The sequence below is a fragment of the Zootoca vivipara genome, chromosome 4, assembly GCF_965207765.1.
Source record: "Zootoca vivipara chromosome 4, rZooViv2.hap1.1, whole genome shotgun sequence".
NCBI lineage: Eukaryota > Metazoa > Chordata > Lepidosauria > Squamata > Lacertidae > Zootoca > Zootoca vivipara.
This window is the reverse complement of record NC_142587.1, coordinates 33,670,421-33,694,161: the sequence shown is the minus strand read 5'-3', so window position 1 is coordinate 33,694,161 and position 23,741 is coordinate 33,670,421. Positions and strand designations below refer to the sequence as shown.

General features: G+C 43.6%; 2 protein-coding genes across 6 annotated transcripts in view; one reads left to right on the top strand and one right to left on the bottom strand.

Moving 5' to 3' along the window:
* LOC118085068 (arylsulfatase D) overlaps nucleotides 1–5,663 on the top strand; it is a 16,236-nt gene extending 10,573 nt beyond the window's left edge. For all 4 annotated transcript variants that reach the window (XM_035115351.3, XM_035115352.3, XM_088667695.1 and 1 more), the window contains 2 exons: nucleotides 168–289; nucleotides 5,280–5,663. In XM_035115351.3, the coding sequence (XP_034971242.1) occupies nucleotides 168–289; nucleotides 5,280–5,656 (499 nt within the window). In that variant the 3' untranslated portion in view covers nucleotides 5,657–5,663. The remainder of the gene's footprint in view (nucleotides 1–167; nucleotides 290–5,279) is intronic.
* GYG2 (glycogenin 2) lies at nucleotides 4,444–23,741 on the bottom strand. Of its 2 annotated transcripts, none has more exons than XM_035115355.3 (10): nucleotides 23,552–23,741; nucleotides 22,236–22,362; nucleotides 19,693–19,834; nucleotides 16,429–16,603; nucleotides 15,332–15,494; nucleotides 14,197–14,323; nucleotides 11,836–12,058; nucleotides 11,256–11,384; nucleotides 7,772–7,876; nucleotides 4,444–7,155 (listed from the first exon to the last, which is right to left on the bottom strand). In XM_035115355.3, exons 2-10 carry the CDS (start codon nucleotides 22,240–22,242, stop codon nucleotides 6,994–6,996), a joined length of 1,233 nt encoding a protein of 410 aa, XP_034971246.3. In that variant the 5' UTR covers nucleotides 22,243–22,362; nucleotides 23,552–23,741; the 3' UTR covers nucleotides 4,444–6,993. The 2 variants fall into 2 exon arrangements, with proteins under 2 accessions (XP_034971246.3, XP_034971247.3); XM_035115356.3 differs by having other exon boundaries at nucleotides 22,236–22,365; nucleotides 23,552–23,729.

Genomic DNA, 23,741 nt, shown 5'->3' with positions numbered 1-23,741 from the left:
CTCTTACGGGAAATATGGAGGCACAGCGAGGATCCTGTAAATCTTGCATCCTCTTTCTTTGCCCCCTTCCTTTCTATCCTGGCACATTTTGCCCTGAGCTGTATTTAAAGAATCAGTAATCAGCTTATACTGTACTACATTACTAAATGTATTATTACTTTTCTTAGGGTGATTGATGGAAGGAGCCAGGTAGCTTTGCTACAGGGAGAAGTGCAGCACTCAGAGCATGAATTCATGTTTCACTACTGTGGGTCGCACTTGCATGCGGTGCGCTGGTACCAGAAAGAGAGTGAGTAGAAAATATTCTCCGTATAGCAGGTATATGGGTCACTGAAATAAAATGCTTAGCTCAGTCTGAACGGTTCAGTGTGGCATCTTGACACCAACTTGCTCGCTTCTCAGACTGTGCACGCACCATACATTTAAAGTGCATCCTGGGAACTGTAGTTTATTAAGGTGCTGGAGATTTTTGCTCTGTGAGGGGTAAACTACAGTTCCCAAGATTATTTGGGGGCAAGCTGTGCACTTTAAATGTGCTCTAAATGTATGGTGTGTTCACACAACCTCACCCAAAGCTATAGGTTGTGCTGTATGGATTTCACTATTAGAAACATGAGGATTTGGTATTGGGTAGCCTGTTATCCATTTCTTGATTGAGTATCCATTTCTGTCTATTATGACTGGTAGGTTGAGATTGAAAACATTTTGGAAATGCTTGGGGAAATCTCAAAAGCTGGACTGGATTCTACCTGTGAGTTGCCAATAGCAAGCTCACACACTCGCTATGTGTCAGAGCATTGAGTATTTTCACGCAGTAAGCACAATGTACACAAAATAATCTGAGAGACATTAAATATCTGTGTATATCCATTCTCTGTGAACTTACTGTCTGGGGGGGGGGGGTCACAAAGGGGCAAAACAATTTCTCTTTCCTGAAGTCTTTCTCAAAAGTCGGGTCAGTTGGCCATGGGGTACCAACAACATCCTTCTCTGAAGGAAGCTCCATTGAACAGGATGGGATTTTCGTATGATTAAACATACACAGCATTGCTCTTGCTTGCAGTAAGGGTTGAGTACTGATGACATTAATACAACAATTTTGTGGCTGATGGATCTTGTCTGTTTTGAAGGAGCTGGGTTTGATACCTCTGATGGATTTCTTTCAGCAGTACAGCTCTGGGATTCAACAAAATGAAGAAATCAATAGTGCCAAGCTTAATCTTTTTACCAAACTAGAGTAATACAAAACAGATAAAAGAAGTAGTCTTCTTCTTCTTCTTCTTCTTCTTCTTCTTCTTCTTCTTCTTCTTCTTCTTCTTCTTCTTCTTCTTCTTCTTCTTCTTCCATTAATCTGGAAGTGTGCATCATTCAGGATTCTACGCAGAAACTCATTTTCTTTTCACCAATTTGTTTGTTGGAATATATCAGGGGTCCCCAGACTTACCGGCGTTTGGGCCGGTTCCCACCGCGCCGATCGCGCGGCGGGCCAGAGGGCGGGGGAGCGCGTGCCTGTGCGGGCCGGCGGGCGGAGGAGTGCGCGCCCGTGTGCATGCGCACGGGCGCTTACTGGCGCGGCGGCGCGCTTCCAAGGTGGGAAAAGCGTCGAAAATCCATTGTGCGCATGCGCGTGGGCCTCCCCCGACCCGGAAGTGCACCAGAAATGACTTCTTCCGGGTCGGGAGAGGCCCATACGCATGCGCACAAAGGATTTTCGGCGCTTTTTTCCCAACCCGGAAGAGCGCTGCCGCGCTGCGCGCCGTAAGAGCGGGCGGCGGGGGTCGTCGCGGGCCGGATTGGCAGGCTAATTGGGCCGCAGCCGGCCCCCGGGCCGTAGTCTGGGGACCCCTGGAATATATGGTAACTAGAGGCTGAATATGTGTATTATAAGATATTCCACTAGAGGGCAAAGATATCCAAGCTTTCTTTGTACAAACATGCATTTTATTCTTTCCTTTTCCAATGCTTATTTTTCTGAAAAGTAGCTATTTTCACAGCAACAGAACTGCGAAGTGCTTAATATGCCAGATTTTGAAAGTGATTCAGCTGCAGGTATCATAATTCCCATATGCAAAAACACAGTGTTTTCAGAATGGCTTTAACATACAAAAGTGTTAAACAGAAGTTACAACTGTGCTTTGAGACATAAGCAGATAGCCTGGGAGACACTGCCAGATCAGACCATTTTGCAGCTCCTAGATGTTGTACATATGGATCTAGCAGTTGACGGATCTGATCCTAATGTCCACCTGTTTTTGCAAAATCCTTGCTTAATCAAAAGTATATACGTACAATTATTTTACTTGCATAGTGTGAAGCTGTGCAAATTAGTCATTTGTCCCCCCCAGTGAAAGGATTTAAGAATGATGTGGAGTGCCGGGATGGGGAGGATAGAGAGAGAAAAGGGTGGAAATTCTTTTACACAAGTGCAAAAGAAATTAATAAAAAATATTTTTTAAAAAAAAGAGAACAGTGATGTTCAACTGGTCGATCATGACCTACTGGTCGATCATAGGGCATTCCTGGTGGATCCTTGTCAATTGCATGATCCCGATAGATCTCCCCCCCCCAAAAAATAATGAAATGTTAATGAAGATGTACTTATTTAAACAAATAAATTGTAGACAAGAGCTCTTCTTTGGCAATAAACACTCAGATGACTTTTATAGAACTTCCTTCATACTGGCCTAGTTGATGTGTAATGCTAAGTAATGGTTTGCTCAAAGAACCATGAGTTGTCTTGAAGATGATCAGACAAAACCATGGCTTATCAGACAAAAAGTGAACTAGATGGACCATTCATCTGATTCGGTATAAGGCAGAATCTTACATTTGTAGTGGAAATAACTGTGCCCATGGTCGTGAATTCTGTGTGTTCCTCTCAATCCAGAAAGAAATGGTCACATTTTTAAACCATGCTCATAAAATAATCATAGTTAAACCCCACTGGAATGGGGCTTCAGTGCACCTAACTATGAACTCAGTTATACCTACATGCATCAGCTCTAACCTTATAAACAGACCAAACTTCCACACTGCTAAAGCGAAGTACTTGGATTTAAACGGATTAATTTTCATTGAGAGCGATGGAGCTAAAGGAGCTTGGTCCTATCTATGCCATTTTAGCTGTTATGTTGATTGAATTGCTAGGCACCTAAAATAAACTACCAGCTTCCCAGTGTGAAGGGGAGATTATGCAGACCCCTACTGAGTTGAGCTCTTTGGAAATTTCCAGGCTGGATACTGCGCCATGTTAAAGGGCTTCTTTCCTACAGCAATCCATCTATGTGTTGAAAGAGATAATCCAGAGATGAATTACTGTACAAGCTAGTTTGATCCATGGTCATTAAGCTACTTTGCATGTAGCATTAAATGAGAAGTGGACAGCTCTCCATAGGCTGCTTCAGAGTGTACTCCCAATTCTTTCTTTGCAGCACTGGCATGAATTTAAAAAATATATCAGCCCACAGCTCCAAAGGATCAGGAGTTCCCCTATGAGTACATTTCCTGTTCTTTTGAGTTTGGTGCCATGACTGACATCTGATAAGACAAATGAGGGGGGTCTGCCAGGCCTGATTATTCTAATTAGGCCCATGGACTAGAAGTTCCCCACCGCTGCATTGAACTTTGGTTTAAAATAAGCTATATTTTACAATGAACTAGCATGCCAGTGCTGTGCTTCACACAATGCCAGGGAGGAAACCAACCGGCAGTTAGGTTGCCATTATGCGCAAACTGCCACCGATGGTTTGTTCAACAAACCATGGTGGCAAGCCAAGGTTTGCTTTTCCTGGTATGGTGAAGAAAAGTGCAAGGGAAGGGGGGGATATTTGAGCAGTGTGTAAAATGCAACAAAGGCCACTCAGTGACTTAGTTGCATGCTGTTCCTTAGATGAGACAACTGCATCCTTTCAGTCTAATTCTTTGTTCTTTGAGAGATAGCCTTTTGGTTTAAATTACAAAAAAAAAAAACACCACATCATTTCATCACTTTACCTTGGTCATATTAAAGTGCCTAGCGCACCCAAAATATATTTTTAAAAGGTCACCACCTTTGCTTCTCTTGTCTGGCTCTCATTGATCAAATCCGCAGTCTATTACATCTTTTGCAACATTTGTATAGCCCTCACTCTTTCAATGAGCATGAATTTTAGTCGTCTTCTTTTTTTGCCAAAAATTGAAGAAAAAATGGGTGGGGGGGGTATTCCAATTATTCTCCTGTCTTCATATCTCTAGTCCATACTTTGTATATATATTTTTTTAAAAACCCATTCATTAACAGGATTTCCAGAGCACTCAAATGCTTTTCCCTTAAAAAAAAACACTGCATCTTGTAAATTTCTCCCAATAAAGAACCAACTCTTGCAAGTCACATTGACAATAATATCTACAGATGCCACACACAATTCCCAAACTAATTAATATAATGAAAGACAGATATAGAAATGAAGCATATAAAATGTTTATTTGATAATGAACAAAGTTACAAAAATAAAGAAAAAAAGCAGGATTTCTCTATTTACAAAACCAGAAAGTAAAGAATTACAAAGTAACAAATATGGGTGAGAAACTGCTGATTGTGTTGGCAAAAGCAGTTCCCTCCTCCAGCAACAGTTATCAAGGAACCCTACTTAGGAAGAGCACAAGTGGTCAGTTTAGGACTTGTCCTTTCCCACTATGAAACAGGGATGTTCACAGTAAAATACAGGAAGGGTCCAGAAATCTGTGAAAATGATTCTAATGCATCTCAAATTATAGAATGTTGTATACTTCTTCTTCTTTTGCAGTAGGCTCAAGTTGCAGTTATAGTTTAATTAAAATAATCATTTTGCCCATTAGTGGCTCATTTAGAAACTTGTAAAGAGAATTATCCAGGCCAAATATAATTTTATAAGGATTTTTATTATAGCATCCATGTTTCTGGAGTCCACATAATGAGATGAAATCATCTTAGTTCATACATTTGATGGTGGGAACTTGCAACTACTAAGCACCCTTTCCCCCTTTCCCCCTCCAGTACTTGATGAAGCCAACATGCCCTCGTATTCTGCATGCACTTTGATGTCCCTGGTTTCATTTTCATTCCCTCCTACTCCCTCCTTTTATTTTTGCAATTCCCTTTGCGCCCTCATTTTCACTCTCACCCCCCCTTTTCCCCACCCCCTTCCTCCTTACTTTTCTCTACTCCCCTTGTACATAGAACAAATCAACAAAATGATGTCATGTTCCATCATTTTCACAGCTATTGTATCATGGTGTTTTTGCTTTGTTTTCCATTCCAGGTGGTCCAGTATGGAAAGTTCATTACATCACACCGATATTCAACCCCAAAGGTGCAGGAGCCTGTTATGGGAAAGGGATTTGCCCATGTTCTGGAGAAGGTGTGATACATCACGACCCTCCCCTGCTGTTTGATCTCTCGAAAGACCCATCAGAGTCCGTGCCTCTTTCACCGGACATGGAGCCCTTGTTCCACACAGTCCTAAAGCACACAGACAGAGCTGTGGAGGAGCATCGCAAGACCATCACTCCGGTCCCACAGCAGCTCTCTCCTGACAACCTTATGTGGAAACCATGGCTTCAGCCATGCTGTGGGACCTTCCCATTCTGTTGGTGTGACAATGAAGAAAGTGATACCCATTCAAATAAAGTGGGCTAGGAAAAAGAGTCCTCTCGCAATGAAACATTGTTCTTAGTACAGACAACACAGGCCAAGAAAGTGAGAATGGAAGTTTCCCTGTATAATTTTAGCTGCTCCTTCTCAATCAAGGTTTGAGCAAAGCAGGGATGGAGAGACACTGAGGGGTTGCTGTTTTAAAGAAAACAAGCCAGCAACAAGGGAAAGTGGCATATATGGGTATAACACGGAAACTAACCAAAATAATAATAAGACCTCCCACTACCAATCCCCAGCTGCTTCATGAGAGGAAGCTAAAGAATGCTGAGCCCATAAATATTCCACAATACTTGCATACCTTGGCGGTACTTGACTCAAACCTGCGCCATTCTTTAAAAGCACCACTTTTCTCTTCTCGGTGTCGCTCCCTTCTTGGTCTCGTGCCATGGCCATGCTGTTGTGCAACCTGCCTCTGTTTTTATTCCCACCCTAACTTCATACAAATCCTCCAATAAGGACTGCACAATGGCATTCTTATTACAGAGAGGTTCTGCCATGCGTGCATGCGCAGAAGAGTTCTGCACGCGTCAAGCATGCACAGAAGCGCTCTATCGCACTTTCACGCATGCATGAAAGTGTTGCTCAGGTTGCGAACTTTTTGGGGTGTAAACAGATCGGGTCCACAACCCGAGGTACCACTGTATAAAGCCATTTTTCATGCTCTCTCATGAAGGTGAGAATATTTCATGAGGCACTATAGATCAGTAATAAAAAGCAGGGGTTTGTTTTTAGCAGAGTGTACAGCATGAGAGAAAGAGAAAAGGGAGAGAGGGAGAGGGAGAGGGGGGATTCCAAAGTCTTTATCATGCTTATCTATAGAAGTTGGTCCAAAAGAAAAGTAAATAAATCCAAAAGAAAATAACATTGGTCCAACACAATACACTGAGCTGCAAAAATGAATGAAGATTGAATAGCTGCAGTACCGGTGGGCTGTGCAACTAGGCACTGTGGACTGTCCCACCATAAACCACACAAGAAATGCAGACAGAAGCTCCCCTGGCATTTCCAGTTAAGCATTTCTCAAGTAGCTTTAGTATACAAGCCTAGAAGATGCTGCCAGGCAGAAAAATCAGTACTGGCCAAGCTGACCCAATGTTCTGACTCATGTAAGGCAGTTTTATGAGCCCATTGCATTTCATTCTCTGGAAGCAATGCATACTGTCATAATGCGTAGACAGGTGCATTTAGCAAGCACAACCATTTTCAAGGTGCTATTTTTGTTTGCATTCCCCCCTGCAAAACAGAAAGGGCCCTGGAGATTTCACATATGTTGTAAATTTAAACAGCAGTCGGTCCCTGTAAGCGTATACGAGCAAGATCTATAATAAAAAGGAATCTAACTTCTTTTTAATGTTTTCAAAAGCATCTTTCCCCAGATAGTCAATGTGGCCTTCCTCCCATTTTCTTCGTTCATCTTCTGCACTTAGCACCTCTGGATTTGGCTGAATACATAGCTCTGAAGCAGAGCTGGTAACGTCATCCTGCGAAAAGGGAGATCAAGAAACGCCGTTTGTACCATTTTCAGGCAACACATAAAGCCTTAAAGCTAGTTTCAAGATTCTAAAAATAGTGCAAACAGGTGACTTTTCAGTGCCCAAGGCAACTAGAAGATGAGCTACATATTATTACAGAGAGTAGAGTAGCTCGGGCTACTCGAGGGACATTATTACAGTATGGGAAAAGGGATGTGCACAGATTGTTTGGTCTGAGTAGCAAAACTGAGACATTTCCCCACACTAGGATTCTAATAATGTGAGGGAGGAGGGGGGGTGCTCCCTAGTCCTCCACCCTCTCGAGGAGAATCCCTGTGCTATTCAGAACTCGGATCTTCTAGGGCTTGTATAGGAGTAGAAATTGCACAGGGATTCTTCAAAAGTAGAGATTGAACAAGTTCAGTCCCCAAGGTATGGAAGGGATGAGTGCAAAGAGGGCAGCAGAATGGGCACTCTTTGTTCTGTTTTTTTAAAAAAAGAACAAAATTAGTGGATCACGTTGCTATTTGTCTGTACAGATTACCTTACGAAGATGCCCATTCCAAAATCACTGTTTTCAGAGCAGAATGCAGAAATAAACATTGCCGCCAAAAGGCCTATTTACCATTTTCACAGTTTCCTGAGGAGTTGGGTTAAAAGTGGGCTCTGGAGATGATTCACTCGGCTCAGCAATGTGGACCTCAGGACTGCCCTCAGATTTCTGTACAGACTGATAAAGATAAAGTGCCTGTTTTACCAAGTTCTTACTGCTCATTCAGAAAAAGAAGAGATCAGTTTTTATCAAAGCCATTATGGAGCCTGGCCCATATCTTTAAATACATCATCACTTGGTCAATCATTTTTCAAAGTAGAAGTAACTTACAGGTTCAAAATAAGCTGCAAAAGACAAAAGGAATAGGAGCAAATAGCCTCTTCTGTTGAGATTCAGCTATTAAGAACATCACTATGGTATGTCACAACCCACACAGATGTGTAGTGACCACCAACATCCCATTCTACCATACTTATATAAAACGAAGGGGTAGCATTTCACTAACACTAGCGTTGCCATATTTCAAAAACTGAACATCTGGACACAAAAGTTGTTGAGCTTGCCATACGGCCCGATTTTCCCAGACATTAAAGCAATTCCTGCCCAGAAACGGGGCAATGTCTGAGAAATTCCAGACATATGGCAACCCTAACTAACACAGCGATTTAAATTATTTGTTGTTGTTGTTTAGTCGTTTAGTCGTGTCCGACTCTTCCTGACCCCATGGACCATAGCACTGCCTCCCGCAGTTTGGTCAAACTCATGTTCGTAGCTTCGAGAACACTGTCCAACCATCTCATCCTCTGTCGTCCCCTTCTCCTTATGCCCTCCATCTTTCCCAACATCAGGGTCTTTTCCAGGGAGTCTTCTCTTCTCATGAGGTGGCCAAAGTATTGGAGCCTCAGCTTCACGATCTGTCCTTCCAGTGAGCACTCAGGGCCGATTTCCTTCAGAATGGATAGGTTTGATCTTCTTGCAGTCCACGGGACTCTCAAGAGTCTCCTCCAGCACCATAATTCAAAAGCATCAATTCTTTGGCGATCAGCCTTCTTTATGGTCCAGCTCTCACTTCCATACATTACTACTGGGAAAACCATAGCTTTAACTATACGGACCTTTGTAGGCAAGGTGATGTCTCTGCTTTTTAAGATGTTGTCTAGGTTTGTCATTGCTTTTCTCCCAAGAAACAGGCATCTTTTAATTTCGTGACTGCTGTCACCATCTGCAGTGATCAAGGAGCCCAAGAAAGTAAAATCTCTCACTGCCTCCATTTCTTCCCCTTCTATTTGCCAGGAGGTGATGGGACCAGTGGCCATGATCTTGGTTTTTTGATTTAAATTATAGGAAGCCAATATACACCGGAGTACATTATGCTGGTGTAACTTACCCCTATTCCAAACTCCATTCAAGAGTGGGGCCACTGCTGGTTGAGCCAGCCCAAGCCTGGCAGAGGGAAAGCAAGCCTTTAAAATAGAATGTGACTTACATGACCCTTTTCACCAGGATAACGTCCTTTCAGTTGCTAGATCACATGACCAAGATGAACTGAGTTTGGAACAGTGGTAAGTCTCCACCTGCCCTGTTCTCCACTCTCCCATCCATAACATCCCTTTGCTGAGCTCGCTGAGCTGGAGTGGAAGACTTACAATCGTGCAGCTGCAGGCTGAGCCAAGACTTTAACCAGCTCAGCCAGAGATACATCTACTCCAAACTGCAGATTGCCCTGGTAGACCTTGGGCTTGTATTGTTCCCTGGCAAAGCAATCCGAAATACAGTATAGGAAACCAACTCAAGTTATGCCAAGGTAAATACTCCCATTCCAAACTCCCTTCAGCAGCAGGGCTACTGTCACTTGAGCTGGCCTGAGCCTGGCAGTGGGAAAACAAGCTTTTAAAAGAGAGTTGATAAGTCATGTGACTGAGCTGAATAATAATAATAATAATAATAATAATAATAATAATAATAATAATAATAATTTATTTATATCCCACCCTTTCCGGTCCAGAAACCGGGCTCAGGGCAGCTAACAACAAATATAAAACATTGATTAAAAACAGCTTAAAAACAACATCAATGTAGCATCGTCAGGGCTAACTGGCCAAGTTAGTCCTGCTATGGCCAGCTAGGAGACCAGGGAAGTATTTAAATGTGGGGTTTCTTCGTAGAAAAAGGGAGGATCAGGCTAAATTGAAGGCCAGGTAGAATAACTCTGTCTTACAGGCCCTGCGGAAGGAGAGCAAGTCCCGCAGGGCCCTAGTCTCATGGGACGGAGCATTCCACCAGGTCGGTGCCATCAGTGAAAAGGCCCTGGCGCTGGTGGAGGATAATCTGGCTTCTTTAGGGCCCGGCACCCTTAGGCTGTTATTATTCGCGGACCTTAGGGTCTGCTGCAGGACATACCAGGAGAGTTTGGGGTGGAGTATTTCTCCCCTTGGCCATCCTACCACACCACTTTTGGGGGACTTAGTTTGGTCTTGGCTTACTCTTCTTTGGCTAAGCCCTGGCTGAGTCAGGCTGCAGGATTTCAACTGGCTGAGCCTGGCTGAGCGAGAGATCCACTTGTTCCAATCCCTCATTGAGGACATTCTTGAGTTCTTAAGATTCCAGCCAGAGTCACCTTAAAAAACCCCTCATTTTTAAACGGAGTTCCTCAAACTTACTTAGCATGCAACATACACTCGTACCATGGTTTTCGAACGCCTTGTGACTCAAACGTTTTAACTCCCGGATGCCGCAAACCCGGAAGTGAGTGTTCCGGTTTGTGAACTTTTTTGGAAGCCAAACATCCAATGCGGCTTACACGGCTTCTGATTGAGTGCAGGAAGCTCCTGCGGCCAAACGGAAGCTGCACTTTGGTTTTCAGACGTTTTCGGAAGTCGAACGGACTTCCGGAAAGGATTTTGTTCAAGAACAAAGATGCGACTGTAGTTCCACTGATTACAACATAGCATTTTGTGCGGTAAAAGTATTAAGGATTAAACTGAATATAGCTTAATAAGCTCCATCTCTGCTCTGGAAAGAAGACACTTCCCAAAAGTAATCAGAAATGGAGTACTTCGCTCTGAGGCTGCAATCCTGAGCACACTTACTGGGAGGAAAACCCCAAGTGAACTGAATGAAGTATAAACATGCTGTTAGTATCACCAGGTTTCTGTGTCTTGTCCTAAATCCTTTAAAGAGATCCCCACCCCACCCCCGGCATCAGGGAGATATGTGCATCTACAAGAGTCAAACAAGAAGCAGAAAACTCATGAAAGAAAACCAGAATCACACTAATGCTGCTTCTCTCTGTCTGGTCCAAACCACTCATTTTAAAACAGAAAATCACATTATAGTAAGTTATTTACAATTGAAATCCTAATTTAATAGTATTGCTTGGCCAATGGAATCCCCCCCCCCCACCCTCAGATTTTCAGCACACTCATGTCATTTATAGTCGGGAGATAAGCTGGCACAATACTTTAAATCAATTTTAAATACAGAACACTTGGAAGCATATTCAAATTTTTAGAATTAAGGTTACTGTAACTAATTAGCAGAAACAAAAAGTACTTACATTTTTGGAAGCTAACTCATCAGGTGAATTTGCAACTGTTTCAGATACATGTTCCTCATTTGCTGGCAAAGAACTGCTAATGGCAGGATTTCCTCTTTCCAATTTACTTTCATCTCCACTCAAGTTAGGCTAATAACAACAAAAATTATTGTAATTTTGAAAGTTCTTCATCCATGAAAGCTCCTATGTTTGTACCCCATGCATTTTAAATATTCTGTCTCCTTTTCCGCTACATTTCACTTTTTATTTATTTTGACAGTTGCCATTCTATTATCACTGCTAACAACTATATTATATGCAAATCGCTGTTCTACTATAGCTCAAGTTCGCCTTTAAAATGTGAATAGTTTTGCCAGGCAGGGAATGAAAATGCACATTCAAACATATATCCCAAGAAGTGCTTTAGGTATGCCCCAGGGATGCATGGTGGTGGGGGAGGCGATGTTTGCCCTTATTCCTCCCCTTTTTCTTTGAAGACCCCCCCCCCCGGGGTATATAACAAAAGTTCTTGTGGTTTCAAAAGCTGGTTTCCACAAAGCAAGGAAACCAAACCAAAAAGCTTCCCTTTCCAAAAAATTACCTCTTCTCTCTGGATTTGTGGCTCAGAAGACTCCTGCGTTTTTTCCAGTAATGGCAATACATCGGAACTGTACGTTGTCCACCAGAGTTTAAGGAAACAGAGCTGACTGTTAGATACTGAGGATGAACCGTCTCCTGTCACTGTTCCTGTTTGAGGATTGTATTTATAATTCCATGGCTTTGATGGTCCCAAGAAGTGGACTACCTTTGCATCTTTGCCAAAACTACAAAAAAGGACACATGTAATCTTAAAAATGAGTTTATATTAAGCCCCATTTTTTAAAAGCAGGTGCAAGATGGTTCATCTCTGGCAAGGCATTGCAGAACTCTTTATTTATTCATTCATGGGTATATAGTTTTAAAAAAAATATTTCCAGTGACTCACAGCAATTAGAATTCAATACACAGCACTACTGCAGGAACTAAACATAAGTGGAAATAAAACAGACCCTGGCTTACAAACAAACAAACAAATACATAAGTGTAGAGGAGGGAAATCAGGTTGATAATTCCAGTACTAAGATGTGAATTGAAAACAGGCATTTGCATCTAGCTGGGGCCAGACTGATCTTCCTTTGCTAGTGTTCTTGCTAAGATGGAGATGGTGCAAGTACTCAGCAGGCCTTGATCCTCTGCTTGGTGGGAAGGCCTCTGTCATAGCTGCCAAGTTTTCCCTTTTCTCGCGAGGAAGCCTATTCAGCATAAGGGAAAATCCCTTAAAAAAAGGGATAACTTGGCAGCTATGGGCCTCTGTTGTCACACCAGCAGCAGTGCTCTTGTTGGGTGAGAGACCGAAAGCCGCTCGTTATAGCCATCTGTCATTTAACCAATGGCTGAAATCACCCTTTCCAGGGTGGCCTCCTGGGAAGGAGATTGCAATCTTCAAGTGGTTATTGTCCTCCGGCTATTGACAAGGTCCCGTGCCCTTCCCTTCATTTCTGCAATCTTAGGCCAACCAACAGCAGGAGTAATGTTCTTGCTGGTTGGGGGGGGAGGGAGAAAGTGAACTCCTTGCAAACGGCTCATTAGACAACGGAGCATGAACTTGACGATGCACTTGGGAGGGCAAGGGACAACTAGAAGGTGTTACCATGTTCAACATGGGAGAGGGCTTTTAAATTATGGCTGAAGGCAGGATAGACAGAATGCTGTTTAGCAAGATGCCATTGGTTTGTAGTGGCACTGGAAACACATCAGTCTCACTCATTCTGTTCCATCACCTATGGCCTCTTCTAAATGTAAGGGATTCTCTCACATTCAAAGCGAAAGCATCCCATCAGCGCTTGGTAGAGAATTTTGGTTTTCCAGTTGAGCATTGCAAGGGCTGTCTCATTTGCTTTTCTGTTGCATATCAAGCGAATAGTTTTTGCTCTGGATCATAATTAGGCGTTTACATTTTTGCATTCTTGGGTGTGTCATTGCTTCTTCCGGATTACACAAACACGGCAGTCAAACTATTCCATCCTGATTACTGGTTTTGCGAAAACATAATGGTCAGAAACAGCAAGCTGAATGTTTTTGCCATATAAATAAATTCACCAGTTGATCACCATATTTAGGACATATATATATAATGCTATGTACAGTACTGTATGACACAAGGTGATCAGTAACTTCAGAATAGCCAGTTACTGATTTCCTAAATCAGGCTTGCTTTTGAAACTGTATTGAAACATTGCAAGGTGTTGGACCAGATTATCTTCAGGGCCCTTTACAACTCTATGATTCTACAAGAGGGTCAACACCTATATATGATCTTGGTTGTGAGCAATCTTGTGTTGCGTGTGTGTACAGACATCCCATTATCAGCTATGACAAAGAGAAACCTGTGACGTATGTCTTTAGGAGAGATATTTTTGCCCATGCAAAGGTCTGCCACTGAGATTTCAGCCCTAGATTAAGGTAGACATTCACCAATGTATTATAGAGAGAGGTATATTTCTGTTGATGCTTTCTGTTGATATCTATGATGCTTTTGAATTATGGTGCTGGAGGAGACTCTTGAGAGTCCCATGGACTGCAAGAAGATCAAACCTATCCATTCTTAAGGAAATCAGCCCTGAGTGCTCCCTGGAAGGACAGATCGTGAAGCTGAGGCTCCAATACTTTGGCCACCTCATGAGAAGAGAAGACTCCCTGGAAAAGACCCTGATGCTGGGAAAGATTGAGGGCACTAGGAGAAGGGGATGACAGAGGACGAGATGGTTGGACAGTGTTCTCGAAGCTACAAACATGAGTTTGACCAAACTGCGGGAGGCAGTGGAAGGCAGGAGTGCCTGGCGTACTATGGTCCATGGGATCACGAAGAGGCAGGACACGACTAAACAAACTAAACAACAACAACAAATATTTCTGTACTTACTGTTGAAAAGCAGGGACATAGGTGTAGACAACACTGCTGCTTAGATTATAGAGAAATGGCAAGTGTTTGTTAATGTCTGTTGTTGCCCAGGTGTTGAAGAAACTGTTTAACAATCCCTGATCACCTCCTAAAGTATTGAAAGGAACACATGGCATAAGCAACCATTTAATCTTCAAACCCAAATTTACTCATGCCAAATGGTAGTGACAAATTTTTAATCAGTTTCCGAAACTGATGTTTCTTATTCCTTCTTCCCTGTTTTACTTGGCATTTACTTCAGGGGTCCCCTGTTTTACTTGGCATTTACTTCAGGGGTTCCCAAACTAAGGCCCGGGGGCCGGATGCGGCCCAATCACCTTCTATATCCGGCCTGCGGACGGTCCAGGAATCAGCATGTTTTTACATGAGTAGAATGTGTCCTTTTATTTAAAATGCATCTCTGGGTTATTTATGGGGCATAGGAATTCGTTCATTTTTTTTTCAAAATATAGTCCGGCCCCCCACTAGGTCTGAGGGACAGTGGACCGCCCCCCTGCTGAAAAAGTTTGCTGACCCCTGCTATATTTGGAAAAAAAAACATCAGCAAGAGGAACTTGTGGGCTTCCAGCTGATGCTCAACTCCAACTTCCATTATTCCTGACAACTGACCATGCTTGCTGAGGATGATGGGAGTTGGAGTCCAGCAATATCTGGAGGACCACAAGTTCTATTGGACATTCCTCTTTATGGAATAGCGAGAGCTATGAGATAACAAAAACCACAGCCAGCACTGAAAATGCCAAGAGTTTATGGGGTGGATTTATAATTAGCCAACTTCCCCACCCAGCAAATAGTAGCCTGTGAAGCCAAAGTGAGGAAAGCTGTATATATGAAAGCCATTTACAGAAGCAATTGCTGTTTGACGTTCTTTCCTCTCTCTCTCTCTCTCTCTCTCTTTGGTAGCATCTACTTCTGAACTTTCACCCCATCTTGCCATTTCAGAGATCAGTGGCCTAACTAAAGTGTCTGCATCCATTTAAACACATTGGCTGTAGTAAGAGTCCAGCTCCATCAAAAGTTCACATCGTCAAAGAACTTCACCGACGCGGACCTCACTCAAGCAGAACCAGGAAGGGGAGCAGGTCAGTGAACTTACCATCAAAGCTGCCATGTTCATCTGCAAACTGCAGGAGGAGGTTGTAGGTTTTCAAAGAAGGTTTGAAAACAAACACGCCACTGTTAAAGCAGTCTGGCCAGCCAGAGTCTGGAGCTGCTGAGAGTTCTTCCCGGTCAAAGAGCTCATCAATATTGCACAGTACCTAGAAAAGACGTGGCATGTTGGAATCGTAGCCGATCCCCCTACTATACAAATTTCAGGGATCCAAAACTCTTTCTTAGCTGTTTTGTCTATCAGCTGGCTATGTCATCTCGTACCATTACCACTCCCCTTCAGCCCTGCCATCAGCATCAATATGAAGACACCAGTGTGTTGCTTCTCACATTGGAAATGATGGGAGACACTTATATACATACTACAGGACTCTGCTAAGCATTCATGGTTTTCCATCTCAATAACAGAACAGAACATTCTACACCCTAGAGTGTGTAGATATAGTTATAGATATAGAGAGCTGGTGTTTTATAACTGTACTGACATTCTGCACTGAACAACGAAGTACAGATTTGCACCTACAGTGTGCATATATTGTTCATATGTATGTGCTATGCACACATACCGTATTGGCCTGAATATAAGCTGCACGTTCCCCCTCAATTTCCGACTGTGAAAAGTTAAATTGTGGCTTATATTCGCAACCTTGCAGTATGCAGTCAGGAACGCAGGGCAAACAGCGCCAGGAGCACGGCAAAGCCGTGCCCGCCCCGTGCGTAGTCCCCCGTCCTCTCCCCCAAGGCCAGGATGGGAGAGAGCAAGTAAGGGGAAAGGCTGCCGGCAATACAGCGTCGTTCCCACCCACCTAGTATGTAGCCAGGAACAGTGAGGAATGGAGCAGCTTATATTCAGGTGTTTTTATTTTCTTTTTTCCTCTCCAATTTTAAAGGTGCAGCTTATATTTGGGTGCGGCTTATATTCAGGTCAATACGGTATTTACAAACCTACACAGGTGTCAAGGATTTCCTCCAACCCACATATAAATCTCTTCCATTGAAATCCCACAACAACCAACAAAAAGGTTGCCAGTAACTGAAAGCAACATGGCAAAGCTTTCTTTTTCTAACCAGTGCTTCCCTTACCAGTGTGTCTGCATCCATGAAGACACATTTGCTATATTGAGTAAGAGTCCAGCAATGAAGCTTGGTAAAGGTTACACCCAGTTCCAGTCTCTCCAGCAAAGCCAAGTGCACAGAGTCATTGCTGTCAATTTCATTCACATCCACCACTGTGTCAAATATGGTGTTCAGGGCAGCCCTGACAAAAGAAGTAAAGTACAAGATTGGGAGCCTTGAGACATCTCCTTTTGCAAGAAATGCAGGGCAGGGTTTCTGACATTAAACTGAACTGAGAACAGCAGCTGAATTTTTAAAAAACAAATACAGGCATCTCCACACTTACACATGTTTGCACAAGAACAGCCACAAAGAGTGGGAAAACTGCAAAAAGTGGTGTAAAAATTGGGGGAAATGGCTACAAACCCCAGAGACTTTGCAACTGCAATCCCATGAGCCTTTGCACTGACCTGGTGGAGAGTTGAAGTTTGAGAAAGGAGGTACCTCTAAATCACAGCCAGGCACTTCAGCGTACCGGTCTACCCCCCCCCCCCGTTGTCATTTCCACATCGTCCTCCAAAGATGAGGAAGACTGAGAGCCACCATTGCCACCATTTATGCCAGTCTGGTAAGTGCAGCTGGTTTTTTTTAAAGGGTTTTCAAGGATTTCCAGGTGTTTAGAGGATGTTTATAGGCTTTCTAAATGGCGTTCCCCACTATACGTGATTTCATGTATACATGCGGTACCCAGGAACGTAACCCCCACATAAGTGGGAAGGCGCCTGTCGTATCTACTAGATGCAAGATAAACAAGCAAACAAAGTCACTTTAGAAATATAAGAAAACCCAAAATCCACTTCCTATGAACTATAAGAAGCAGTTGCTGATAACGAAGGAGCAGGAGCAAAATGTAAGGAAAACAAGTTAAAGACACCACACAAGAACCAAAGATTACAGGTCAAAACCAATCTGACTATTTTAAATGTCAACTAATAATCAAAGTTGATCAGCTACCATAAGACTTAGAAGAACGATTCAATGTCCACTTCGGTTCAAGCACTTGACTGCCAAGTGATGAGGAATACAGTCGTACCTTGGTTTCCGAACAGCTTAGTTAATGAACAACTTGGAACTCGAATGCCGCAAACCCGGAAGTAGGTGTTCCGGTTTGCGAACTTTGCCTCGGAAGCCAAACGTCCGGTGCGGCTTTCACAGCTTCCAATTGGCTGCAGGATGCTCCTGCAGCCAATCAGAAGCCGCACCTTGGTTTTTTAACATTTCAGAAGTTGAACAGACTTCCGGACTGCATTCTGTTCGAAAACCAAGGTACGACTGTGTTTGGGTAATGATCAATATGTAATGGAGGAATTGCCTGCTGTGTAAATGTGTAGGGAGGGGAAATGTCCAATTGCATCCAAAAAAATGTCCATCTAGTTTAGTTTCTGTTTCCAACAGCAGGCAGCCAGATGCATGCACCTGGAAGCTCATAAGCAGAGCATGAATGTTCTTCCCTGCTGCTTGTCTCCAGCATCTAGTAGTATGAGACAAAGACGGCTTCTGAATATCAAGTTCCACTGAGCTGTCATTTCCTCTATTTTTATGTTCAGGCACGAGTGCTGATTTTTACATAGCCAAAACGACACCATCCCTGAGCAAGGGGAGGGGGTATCAGCAGGTTCAAGATAAACCCCAACATCTGCAGAAAATATTCAGAGAGAGAAAATAATCCTATGAAGGAGGGTTCCCAATACAGCCCATTTGAAGACTAAATATTCTCAGTGGCCACAGAAAGGCAGCAGACTGCTAGGGAGGAGAGCAAATGGAAGGAAGGCATGGCTAACACTTGGAACAATAAACAAAGACATTCGGTGCTGCAACATTTTGTTGCAGGTACCATTTGGTTTAGTTAATAGCCACCAGCTGTCCTATCCTGCATAATCTAATCATTTTTAAAGCCATTTAAACAAGTGGCTATTGTTACATCTGGCAGGAACTAATTCCATAATTTATAGCCAAGTGCTGCACATGTCTACTCAGAAGCATGGCCCCATGGAATTCAATGGGACTTAGTCCCAGGTATGTTTATATGCCTTTATTGCCAACTGGGCAAAAAAAATACTTTTGTCTTATCTAGTCTGAACCTACTGCCAACCCGTTTCTTTGAATAAGCTTCAGTTCTTTGTTTCTGATAGGAAGCAAAACTTCTACCTGTAGTTCTTCTAAGAGACCTCCTTTCCTAAACTGTAATAAATATGTTAGTGTTTCCCTACGAAATTTGTCAATAGACGGTGCTATGGGTAAGTGAATAAAATGGGAGCAGGGAAGAAAATCCACACACACAAAAACTATTACAAATATTTGGAGAGAATATTGCCCTCTTTGGATGTTCTGTCTGAATATGGAAAGGGAGATGGGAAAATGCATGGTGATGCTATCACCAGGCATACTTCCTGGCCAATGTATGACCTGTGTTTTTCTGAAAGGAGCTCTCCTACTCATAAACGCAGTTCCCACAAAGGAATGGGAACCCAGACTGACCGCTTACCCCTTCCCACATTCTAACTGAACACTGAAATGTTATCCATAGCTGTGTGTAAATTGGAGTTTGTGTAGAAATTGGAGTTCTTGGTGAAGTCCAGGGAAAAAAAACAGTAAATTGCAAGAACTTGGGCCAGGAGGAAGATGAATTTCAAGGAGGTCTTCAAAAAGTTTTATTTATGTACTGATAAGATGAATTCAAATAGGAATCAATTCCAGTATGATAATGAGGCAAATAAAAATAAATTCCAGTGAAAAAAATCCCAGGACAAGGCCCTGTTTCACCAATTTATTTTTATTTGCCTCATTATCATACTGGAATTGATTCCTATTTGAATTCATCTTATCATTACATAAATAAAACTTTTTGAAGACTTACTTGAAATTCATCTTCCTCCTGGCCCGAGTTCTTGCAATTTACTGTTTATTTCTAAATTGGAGTTTGGACATTTCATGGCTGAAAATCTGCATGCAGTTCTTTTCTTCATGCAGTCCCCCAAGTATATCAGTCTCTTCTTACAGTTCTGTGCACAAAGTGATCCAAATATAGGACCACGAGAGGAAATTTGCCTTCTAAACAAAACAAAACCTGTTTGCTCACACTTTTGGCCACACACGATTTCCTTGGGAATTAAGCAACTCATTCAACACACTGCCTGCTTTATTGTTATTTTGTCATCAGGGTTATGGAACCGAATTTGCATTTACATTTTGAAGATATCCAGTTAATTGAATCTGAGAATGTGTCCTCACCTCATTGCATTGGAGACTTGAGATGTAATTAGCACTGCCAGCCTTCGAGATGTTTTATGGTTCCTCAAGGACTGTCCGAGAACCAGAGCTCCGTGGCAATAAACATCATTGGTAGCAAGGGTCACAAAGGCCTGGTCTGTCACTGTAAACAAGCATTTCAGAATGGTCCATTATGACAGCAGCCGAGAATTAGCGGGGGACCTTCTTACCTCAGCCTACCAAGCTGCAATTTCCTGTAAACGTGTGCAGACTCTACAATAAGCTCTTTTGCTTACATAAACTTTTGAGAGAAACAAGTAAATAATTGCATAAGCTAGCAAGGTTTTTGCTTCGTATTAGCAGATTGTATGACAACATGTCCCAGATTTTGTTTTGTCATAGTGAAAGAGACAATATAGAATTAAGCATAACACATGGTGCACTTGGACACAGATTCCTGCACACAGAAGCCCACCCATGCAATCTTGGTGCAATTGAAAAAGATGCAAACATATATGGTGAGTCAGCCTATGAGTGCAAGTGATGGTATGTGAGCTTTGTATCGCGCAATGTAGGGAGATCAGGTGCCTTAATACATTTAGGACACTGACATCAGGCCATGTATGCACAGCCCTTTGTTTATGGGCATGTGATATCTATTTCTGAATTTGCCTGTATGCACCCAATAGGCATTGGACCAATAAGCAAGGGACCCAGGTGGCGCTGTGGGTTAAACCGCTGAGCCTAGGGCTTGCTGATAAGAAGGTCAGCGGTTCGAATCCCTGTGACGGGGTGAGCTCCCGTTGCTTGGTCCCAGCTCCTGCCAACCTAGCAGATCGAAAGCACATCAAAATGCAAGTAGAAAAATAGGAACCGCTACAGTGGGAAGGTAAACGGCGTTTCCATGTGCTGCTCTGGTTTGCCAGAAGCGGCTTTGTCATGCTGGCCACATGACCTGGAAGCTATACGCCGGCTCCCTCGGCCAATAATGCGAGATGAGCACGCAACCCCAGAGTCGGTCACGACTGGACCTAATGGTCAGGGGCCCCTTTACCTTTTACCTTTACCCAATAGGCATTGGACTATTTCTGTGGTCTTCAAGTACTCTGCCTTCAAATAATTATTTGTACACACATTCATCTGTTATAGAACTCCAGTGAATTGCACAATTTTTCTGGGATGCAGGGTGCAGCATGCACACAGAGTTTATGTGACATACCAGTTTAGCTTGTCAGGCCTCATGGAGGTCTGGCTAAGCAGGTACCACATCCCTTTCTAACAGTGCAGTCAGGCCTAGGCCTAAGCTATAGAAAGAGGAGACATTCTCCAAATTGCAACCCTCTCGTGATACTGTACAACCCTGTTGTACAGAAAGCAAGCAACGTGGAGAGTCTAAGTACCATTGACTCTGATTTGCTTAATACAAATTCCTCCTTGGAAATGAGCGGGTGCTAAACCTTAAAATTAGGAACCAAAACGAAACCTATAATTTCCCTGCGCATTTGCAATGAATCTTCAACTACTGCAACTGGATGTTTATTTTTGAAAGCAGATGTGTTGCTCATCAAACAACACTTACCATGTAAAGAATGGAAATTACTTCATTACAGACTACTTCCGATTTTGCTTATGCCAGGCTATGCTCGTGCGAATGGAATAAAACTTCAGGCACAATAGAGAAACATGCAGGAATTAAAGAGGGTTGTTTATATTTACTTACAGGAAGCAGGTGAACTAATAAAAAAGATACAATTTTCTGTGCTTTTTAAATAAAAAAGTGGGGGGGGGGAGCTTCATCACAAGAAGGGAGATTCCAACTAAATATCAGGAAGACCTTTCTGACGGTAAGAGCTGTTCCACAGCAGAACAGAATCCATTGGAAGGTTGTGGATTCTCCACTGGAGGTTTTTATGCACATGTGATCTAGTTGAGATTCCTGCATTGCAGGGGGTTGGACTAGATGTCCCTTGGGGTCCCTTCCAACGCTACGATTCTATGAATACAGTGTGGTAGTTATCTGCTAGAGAAAAGGTCATAGTCCAGTGGTAGGGGTTTGCATGCAGAAGGTCCCAGGTTCAATCTCTGGCATATCTAGATAGGATTGGGAGTGTCCCCTGCCAAACCCTTGGAGTCGCTGCCAGTCTGTGCAGACAATACAGAGCTATATGGACCAATGGCCATGTTCTACATAATCTTACACAAGAGTATGTTCTACATAATCTTATGCATACTTATTCGGAAGTAAGCCCCATTGGAATAAATGTATGCAATTTTTTTAAAGCTATTGCACATGCATATATAGAGAAAGAGTCATTCTACATGGCTGAGATCAGAAAAGAGAAATGAAAGAATGTACTAAGGGTGTATTTGTGCCATGTGTAGGCCTACTTCGTAACAAAAGTAAGCATGCAGTAGGATTCAACCTCTTCCTTCTCAATCTCTTCTTGATGAACTGTGCCCATGTATAATGTATCCAGAATGAAAACTGCTTGGAGAAAATGCATATACTGTAGTTCCCAAAGGAAGAAACAAAGAACAGGGGGGGGGGGGAGGAATCCACTTACCAGGCATCCTTTAAAGCCAACAGGGTAAGCTGCTAAGTAAATCCAATACTGATGGGAGAGAGAGAAGGGTTCCCTGCAGGCCTGTCTCACTCAACAAATCACCAGATAAGATTAGCCTCTTTCTTTCCTGCTGATGAGAGCAAGTGAATTAAAACATTCATTCACACATTCCCCAGATTGCATGTGGCTCCAGATTGCTGTGGCCTCAGGGACAAATCCAACCTCACTTTGAGAGAGAGAGAAGGAAAGATGTCGGGGGAGGGAGAGGGAAAAGAAGGAACTTGATCTTTCCTACTGTTCGGTACCCACCAAACTTTCCTTTGGGTGGTCGATCAAAAAAGGAAACTCAATACAAATCTTTTAAAGCCTATGCAGAAGCACACATGAGCGCGTCTCCTTCCATTCCCTTTCACCAGCAAAAGGAGGGCCCAGTTTCACGTTCCTTCCTTCACATCCCCCAGCAAAAATATTGACTCTTTAATAGCTGACCGTGTATTTGCAGTTGAGAGGGAGAAAAGCCGAAGGTGACCATTAGCAAGGCTAAAACAAAGAATGAGTCTCGCAGCAGCCTAACAGGCCGGTGGTTTTGGCGATGGTTTTTGTTTTCTCCAGCTAGCCCCCACTTCTTCCAACAGCACGATGCTAAAGGGACGTTCACTCCGGAGCAAGCCCGTCAAAGTTCAGCGGCATTTAACTCCGCGTGATCAGGGCTGCAACCATGGGGCCCGATCCTCTGCACGCCCGCTTGCATGCGAGCTCAGGGGAACTTGCTTCTGAGTTGGCGCACACAGGCTAATGCCTTGGCGATCCGCTAGTCATCAAGGTTGCCCCAAGGCTCCTGGCGGGTTTGCTATAACAGATCAGGGCAATAACACCGCTCGCCCATACGTTGGCAACCACCCTGTGCTCCCCCCCCTCCATCCGCCCACGGGGTGAGGGGCATGGGCGCTGCCAAGGGGGGCAGGAGGGGGCAGCTCCCCCCCCAAAAAAATCAATGAAAATACTTAACTAAATGAGGTTCTACCCCCGCAAAAAAGCCTGCCCCCCTAACATAAATCCTACCTACGCCCCCATGGTGCTATTAGCAGGACATAGTCCAACCTTGTGCCAGCCACTGCCTCTCAGCCGATCCTACCTCGCAGGGTTGTGGTGCAGGACACGTGCGCCACCTAGAGCTTCTTGGAGAAAAGGTGGGCTATAAATGCAATACCCTCTTCCTGCCTCCATCATGGGAGAAATCTTGACTCCCCCCTCCCCTCCCCTCCAGTGCAAGGACAAGGCTGCTGGGCGCCCCTCGGACCTCATTCCCCGCTTACCCTGCCGGCTCCATCCCGGCTGCCACTCCACACCATGCGCGTCTCCTGCTCTGCAAGCGGCGCTGCCCTCTCCCTGCAAGTCCTCCAGGCGCCCTTGGAGGCTTCCGCGGGCAGCTCGGCCGACGCGCTGCTGCTCTCTGACCAGTCGCCGCCGCGGCCAGCCGACGGGGCGAAAGGCAACCTGTGACGC